At 55.7% G+C, this 7924-nt stretch overlaps 3 protein-coding genes across 3 annotated transcripts; 2 read left to right on the forward strand and 1 right to left on the reverse strand.

The window, feature by feature from the left end:
- Positions 1-183: 183 nt before the first annotated feature.
- Positions 184-1317, forward strand: CMQ_1959 (uncharacterized protein; the record flags this gene model as incomplete). Its single annotated transcript, XM_014314885.1, has 2 exons — positions 184-235; positions 287-1317. The coding sequence occupies 2 exons, from the start codon at positions 184-186 to the stop codon at positions 1315-1317; spliced, it is 1083 nt and encodes a 360-aa protein (XP_014170360.1).
- Positions 1318-3778: 2461 nt separating this feature from the next.
- CMQ_1906 (uncharacterized protein) lies at positions 3779-4459 on the forward strand (the record flags this gene model as incomplete). Its single annotated transcript, XM_014314832.1, has 1 exon — positions 3779-4459. The coding sequence occupies one exon, from the start codon at positions 3779-3781 to the stop codon at positions 4457-4459; it is 681 nt and encodes a 226-aa protein (XP_014170307.1).
- Positions 4460-4976: 517 nt separating this feature from the next.
- CMQ_2019 (uncharacterized protein) lies at positions 4977-6248 on the reverse strand (the record flags this gene model as incomplete). Its single annotated transcript, XM_014314945.1, has 1 exon — positions 4977-6248. One exon carries the CDS (start codon positions 6246-6248, stop codon positions 4977-4979), a length of 1272 nt encoding a protein of 423 aa, XP_014170420.1.
- Positions 6249-7924: the final 1676 nt, after the last annotated feature.

The raw sequence follows: 7924 nt of genomic DNA on the forward strand, positions 1-7924 counted from the left end.
CTATTAATAGAAGTGCGTCTATATCGATAGGACGCTATCTCTGCGTGCCGATATGATGGTCGATAACTCACAAAAATATCTTACGACCTGTGATCGCATGACTATTAAAGCTGTTCAGACGCTGCGATGTGTCCAAGCCTGTCTCTATCTCTCTAGTATCTGCAAAGCACAGTAAAGCTCACCATGGCACCAATTGCCCAAGCTGTCGTCGTGTCCCTCGAGGACCTCAAGAATGGTGACAAGGCCTCCCCACATCAGAACCCTGCACCCGGCTGACCAAGCACAGGATCAATCGCGCTGGAAAAGCTGCAAGAGGCCTTTGGACCGGGATCGCTGGGGATTCTCGTCGTCAAGGACGTGCCGGCCGAGTTTGCCGAGCTGCGGAAGCGGCTGCTGTCGTACGCGTCGTACCTGGGCAACCAGCCGGAAGAGGTGCTGGCCCGGCTCGAGAACGAAGCGGCCAAGTACCTGACCGGCTGGTCGCGCGGCAAGGAGACGCTCAAGAACGGCCAGGTCGACACGCTCAAGGGCTCCTACTATGCCAACTGTGCCTTTTACGTCGACCCGGCGCTGGGCTGCGCCAAGCCGACGGCCGAGTTCTCGCCCGCCACCTTTCCCGAGTACCTCTCGCCCAACGTGTGGCCCGACAGCGACGCCCTTCCCGGCTTCCGCACCACCTTTGAGGCGCTGTGCCGCCTGATCATCGACGTGGCCGTGCTGGTTGCCCGCGCCTGCGATCGCTTTGCCGCCCAGGCCATCCAGGGCTACCCGGTCGGCTACCTCGAGGGCGTCGTGGCCACGTCGACCACCACCAAGGCCCGGCTGCTGCACTACTTCCCGGCCGAGAAGACGACCGCGAGCGAGACCGCAGCATCTGGTGACGGTGACGACTGGTGTGCCACCCATCTCGACCACGGCTGTCTGACCGGCCTCACTTCGGCCATGTTTGTCGACGAGACCGACTGGACCGCACCGACAGCTGTAGCCACGGGCCTTTCCCCGCTCGATGAGCTCGCCGCATCGCCTGATCCGGCTGCCGGCCTCTACATCAAGTCGCGCACCGGCGAGACTGTCCAGGTCAAGATCCCTCGCGACTGCATCGCCTTCCAGACCGGCGAGGCACTCGAGCGCATCACCGCCGGCCAGTTCAAGGCCGTGCCGCACTTTGTGCGCGGCTCCGCGCCCAGCAGCAGCAGAATCGCTCGCAACACCCTCGCCGTCTTCACGCAGCCAAACCTGGCCGACGAGGTCGACCGCGAGCAGCACATCACGTTTGGCGAGTTTGCTCGCGGCATCATCACTAAGAACACAGTGTAGGGGCTGCGGCCGAAGCGCTTGGTCGTGACGGAAATCGAAAATGTGTGCCTGGTATATGAGTGTGCGTCCTGGGACGTATGCATTCATGTCACAGGTGTGGCACCAAACGGCGCCCAAAGAAAGTATCACCAATTACATGAAACTACGAAAGCAAGAAGCGGCGGGCTAGTGTGGCCAACGAACATACCATTGCTCCTTCCATTTATGAACTTATTCCAGTGCATATTGTATCACCATCGTAAAGCTAGTTGGGCATTCCTTACATTTTGAGAAGTCTGCAATGTAAGCACAAGATGTGATAAAATCAATCAGTAGGGCATGCGGCCTCTTTCCTATTTTTAAAAGAATCCCGTCGCCGTTATGCCGATAGAATGAATAGCCGACTGCAGACAGCAACACTCAATGGCTACTGCGGGCGTCTGTGTCGAAGACGTTGCATGCGACTGCAATTTAGAGGTCGCTGTGGTAACTTCGGTCAGAGTAACCAACAACACATGTATTTCATGCGCAACAAGGCTACCCTTGACAACACTAGGAAGACAGTTAATACCCTCTGGGGGGTTATCATATCACGTGTTACTAAGCTTACATTGTATGTAATTGAAAAAACATCAAAAAGACAATGCATTTTTCAATGATAGAAAATTACGTTCCGATCAAAAAGGCTTTGATATGTTGGTTTTTGTCGCTGTGGTGAATCGAGGTGGACTACCCATTCCTGGTCTTCCTGCCAATGACTGGCAGAGGGGATAGTTTGAGAATAAACCCCTGCTTTATACGGAGTATCTTGGCTAACGTCTTGAATGGGAACTCCGCCGCGAAGCAGTCTAGACCGTTTTGTGATCAGAGTCAAGCATTTGCCTGAATCCGACTCTCTTCTTTCCGTATCTGCCACTCCGGATCGATCATTTCAGGGGGCAGGCCCAAATTATGAATTGCACCGCCGTGAGAGCAGATCACATCACTCCTGAGATGCTGCTCGTCGACGACGAGATTAGATGAGACCACGTCCACGGCAACCCGTTCCCTAGCCTGCACCACACTGTGCGGCAGGTCGAGGTCCCAGGTAGAGCACCATGTAATTGACGCCTGGTACGCTTCCCTGCGATACTTGAACGCACACGCCTCGCCTTTTCCACCGTTCCAAAAGATCAGGGTATGTAGTTCCGGCATTCTCCGTGCTGCTACTCCGGCGACACGCAACAGATGGGAGAGTGCCTCGCAATCTTCCGTGGTAGTGAGATCTTGTGTATGGTTCTCAGCTGCAGGGAATGCACCTCCGCCTCCATTGCTCGCCTGAAAGATGAGATTTTTTGAACCAGTGCTTTGCCTCACTCGGGGATTGAGCGCTAAGCTCCAATACCAGACCTTCACCTGTTGGCTTCCAGGTACTCAGAATAGAGAACAACTTCACGATTGCCTCACTCAATACCACGCTATTGCGCCGGCATATCCGTCCGTTTTCACCACTCTGGTAGCTCCGGCAGTTATATCGTAGCAGTTCTATATTTAACCAAACATGTCTTACGAGTGTACTTCTATAGATGGTCATGTGCTCGAAGTCATCCAAGCGAGGCACGCTTAACTTGATCTGGCGAAACTTCTGCTTTTCTATGACACGTTGCCAGTCTTTGCAAGCTGCAGCAAAAGCGCCCAAGCCATGGCGTTCATGCGCAAGGAAGTCTAATATTATGAGACGAATTTCTGGGGGGAATGCCGACTACGTTATCGCACCATCTGGCTCTGAATTGCGATCGACTGTCCCCTGGATCCTGGGTTTTTGCTGGATCCGCGGCGATAGCGAGCCATTTTAGCTAGAGATGCAAGGTACGAAACCGAACCGAAGTAAGGCTGATAGTAGCGACAAAGGAAACGTTCGGAGACTACATGAGGTTGTATTACTATGGAAAAGAGGAAAGAACCCCAATCTCCAGTTTCGCGATGCCAGCTTTTTATTGGCTTACTGTCCTGTTGTAAAGAATGACTCGTGACACAGAGAGGTAAAGACAAGAGAGATACTACACAGGGTACCGTTTTCAGCACCTCTTCCTTTGATTATGTTAGCGTATCAAGTAAGACGAGGATTTAGCCGCGGCTTACTCCGTCCTTCGTTGGAATCATTTTGTTTCCCGCGATGATTCCAAGTGCTACCCCACCTCCTTTAAGTGGGGCATCCCAGCGAGCTCGCCTGTGGTGTAAGTGATTCCAAGCTCGTATTTCTATGCGGGGGGTTTTGTAATCAACCGATGGCGACATCACCGCGATAAAGATACTGATCCTCTTTTCCGTGCGTTTATATACACCGGCTCTGCACGCATTCTGCATCTGTCATTGATTTGCCTGGCAGACTCAAGCTTGCTCCCGAACCTGTCAATCACGCAGACTCACTCCAAAAAGCAAGCATCCTGCACCTCCCAACTTCCACCGCAACCTCCACCCCCAACATCACATCGTCTTTGCCATGGCCGTCCCTCCGCAGTTCAAGGCCCACCGGCTCGTGTTCACCGACCTGAACAAGGCCGTGGCCGCGTCCGCTGAGCCGCTGCACACGCTCGAGGTCTTCCTCGACTACGTGTGCCCGTACTCGGCCAAGTTCTTCAACACGCTGGTGCAGGGCGTGGCGCCACAGCTGGCAGCCAACCCGACAGGCCCGGGCAGCCGGCTGCAGGTGGTCTTCCGCCACCAGGTGCAGCCGTGGCATCCGAGCAGCACGCTGGTGCACGAGGCCGGCCTGGCCGTGCAGCGCGTGGCCGCAGCGGCTGGCAAACCGCAGCTGTTCTGGGACTTTAGCACGGCACTGTTTGCCGACCAGAAGGCCTACATGGACGTCAACGTCGTCGCCGAGGGCCGCAACGCGACGTACCGGCGGCTGGCAGCGCTGGCGGCCTCCAGCACCGGCGGCGCCGTCGATGCCGACACCATCTACGAGCTGCTCGCCATCCCCGACAAGCCGGCGGCCGATGGGACCGTCAATGTCGGCAACGCCATCACCAACGACCTCAAGTGGACGATCAAGTATGCCCGTCTGCTCGGCGTCCACGTCAGCCCGACCGCCATCTTTGACGGCGTCGTAGCCAACGACATCTCCTCGTCCTGGACCGTCGACCAGTGGCTCACCTACCTCGACAAGAACGCAGTCTAAGGGCTGCCGGGAGAGACTGCTTTATCTCGTCAACTGGATGTGTATGAGAAGTTTGTGGGATATATCGGTTGAGTCAGCAAGAATTTAGTGTAGCGATTAGTCAGAAATATCAAAGACACGGATTGTGCAACAGGAAGGAACCACCATCGTTTACGTACGAGTGTCATGCTGAAGAAAATGAAAGTACTTCTACTTCTATTTCGTACTTGTTGGCGAGCAAAATCATCTTTACTATTGCCTATGTCGCTTGTCAATGGCTTGGTTCAGTCACGATCAACGGAACACAATCGCTCAAAATTCAAATTCACATCACAAATACAACCACCGTTTGCAATTATACAGGTCACAAGCACACTTATTCGACCGTAACATGTCTCTTATTTCGGCAATGCATATATGAAAAGAAAAACTACACTCTAGAATTGAACATGCTCCCAAACCGTACACTTCCTGCATATCCAGACATAACAGGCAACCCCAAACTATCCAATGCTAGTAGACCCTGTTCCAGTCACATTTACGTGTGGCCAACAAGGCCGGTCTGGGGGGCGTTGTCGGGGTTGATGTTGGTACCGTCGAAGCCCAGAAGGGTGTTCCAGGTGTTGGCAGTGGTGGCGTCCCGAGTGCCGAGGGCGGCAACCTTGGTGGCAGCAGCAGCAACGGCATCCTTGGCGGCCTGGTTGGCACCGCAGACGTTGGTCATCTGGTCGTGGATGCGGTTGGTGATGATGGACGGGTTCAGAGCCTCCTCCTGGCCCTTGTTGACTTGCGGGTCGATGGCCTGGAAGGTGTTGGCAGTGGAAGCACGGCCGTCAAGACCAGCCTCGAACTTCATCGTAGGCACGCAGAGACCAAAGTCGAGGCCGGCAATGGTGGACTTGACGAAGCCATCAAAGTTGCCCGTCACAGCGTTCTTCACGGCACCGGCGCCAACAGCAGGGCTGGAGCACACGAGGGTGCTACCACCACCCGTGCAGGTGCCGGCAGCAGCGGACGAAGACGAGCTCGAGGCAGCAGCAGCAGCAGCAGCGACCGAGGTGGCAGCAGCCGCAGTGGTAGCAGCAGCAGCATCGGCAGTCACAAAGGTGGTGATGGTGACAGGGGGAGCACAGCTGCTGCCAGCATTAGCGACCACAGCAGCCGAGGTAGCAGCCGAGGTTGCGGCGGCGGTAGCAGCAGCCGAAGTGGCAGCAGCCGCAGTACCGGCAGTACCGGCAGCCGCAGCACCAGCAGCCGGGGCGCTGCCGAGGGCAGAGGCGGCCTGCTTGGTGCCGTCCAGAGCAACGGCCGTGAAGTTGGAAAAGCCCTGGGCAACCATGATCTGAGCAACGCTCAGGCCGTCGGCGCTGAAGGGCGTCACCTTGGACGAGTTGCTGTTGGCGTTCTCGTGGTCGGAGCCGACAACGGCCGGGTCGATCAGCGGCACGACACCGCGCAGCTGCGACGAGGCCGGCAGCGAGGGGTCGCTGCAGATGTTGGGGATGCTGACGACAAAGGGGTTGAAGTTCTGCTCGGCAGCGACGAGGCCGCGGGCGGCGGCGACGGCGCGGTCGCTGGTGCCCAGCTCAGTGATGATCTGGTCGGCCTGCTTGAGCTTGCCGCAGGGGTTGGCCGCCGCCAGCAGGAACTGGATGGAGCCGCCGGCAAGCGTGGCCGCCTGACCAGAGGAGCCCAGATCCGACAGCGCAGAGATGGCGGAAATGGCGCCGTTGCCCTGCTCCTGACCGAAGCGGGCAGATGCCACCGCGGCAAGGAGCGCAAAGGTAGAGACGGATGCGATGGAAGGCATGTTGTCGATGTGGATGTGGAGGGAATGAACAAAAATAGATTCAAGAGAGTGTAAGTCGGAAAAAAGGCGATTGAGACGGTTCACAGAATCGAATCAAAGATGCGGAAGAGCAAGTTCACAGAACTGCAACGAAGGGAAAGAGCTGAAGAAGCGAAAGAAGAAAGAACGAAGGAGGCGAAGCCAAGAAAGACAGTGAACGGATGGTTGGTTGGTGAGGAGAGAGAAAGGGAAGCCACGACCAGACGCAGCGAGCCGCCGCATTAAATAGACGAGATCCCATCGCCAGAGACACTTAACCGTAAAAGTGCCATCGTATGACGACTGGAGCACCATACGCTACTCCGTGCGGACTGCCTGCAACAATTCGTCCGGTCAAGGGGGTAAGGAGAAAGGATCCATTGCTGGCCCGTCATGATCGCTCCTGGCCGCTCGTATAGGGCAGGTCAAATCTCGGCTTGCAAGCGACGTCTGGATCCAGGCCATCCAGAAGGGATTGACATATCATACATCGTATAGTCTGGACAGGGGGGGGGGAAGAAAAAAAGAAGGGTGAAAGACCTCCTTGAGGCTCTTCTGCGGCTCTCGGCGCGCCTTGGCCGTCTCATCTCCCCATTTCTCGGCAGCCGCCAGGCTCGTCTTCTCGCTCGGCTTCCGGCACATTGACACACTGATTCTCCCGGATCTGCACCATGATCGCTTGGAATCCTGCCCGAGACTGGTTCTAGGATGCGACAACACGACCAGAGCGACCGCTCTCTCACATCAGCAAGACGCCAGCAGCGTCTCTCTCTCTCTCTCTCTCTCACTTTTGGTCCAGGCAGTGGGTCGCCCGAGCTGCAAGCGAACCGACGAAGCCGTCATGAAACCAGGGGGTCTGTGGCTCCAAATCGCAAAACTCCACCTGCAACACCCAAGCTCATAAGCATACTCATTCTCGACCGCACTACCCCTGCTGCCTCTGTTTCCGTCTCAACTCTGCGCCTTCTTCCTCTTCTTTCTGACAAGCGGCGGGTCGACAGCGACTCGTGAGACCGTTTCCACCGGCAGGTGGCGGCCATGATGCCAGGCAGGTTTCAGACGTCGGCCAGCCATGGCCTCGTTGCCGGGGTGTTGGCGTCAAAAAAGGAGAAAGAGGGTCAATAACGCTAACTGGATTATGCTTCTTCCGCCTGCGACTCCGTACGGAGTATAGCCTCCGCCAAATATGCTTACTGCCTGATATGCATACCAAGTCCCTATGTAAAGGACTCATGCATAATTGATCAGTCGTGCCACTGCTCGCCGTTGTCCCGCCTCTTTTTGCTGCCTGTCGCTTGTCATTCGTATCTTGCAAATATTTTTCTCTTTCCCTCGTTCGTTCCTCTCTCCTTCTGCTTCACTAGGCGCCATGACTTCTTCGCCTAAGCGACGATCAAACGGCTGAAACCAGAAGTCAATTGGCAGGCGCACCGATCTTTTCCGTCCAAGCTTGCTTGTCGGTGATCTGTTGCGTTCGTCCTCTCTTCGCGTCACTGTCCGCTTCCTCGGATCGAATGTATTGCTTCCTTTGCAATTGATGCGCTGGTGCAACAAATGCTGGCATCAAAGACCCACGTCACGTGAACGTAGAGAGACCCACATAATGTGTCTCTAGGTGTGCAATTTTCGAGGCTGTTCATCATCCATCTTCATCCCAT

Source organism: Grosmannia clavigera (genome assembly GCF_000143105.1).
Source record: "Grosmannia clavigera kw1407 unplaced genomic scaffold GCSC_168, whole genome shotgun sequence".
NCBI classification, from domain to species: Eukaryota; Fungi; Ascomycota; class Sordariomycetes; order Ophiostomatales; family Ophiostomataceae; genus Leptographium; species Leptographium clavigerum.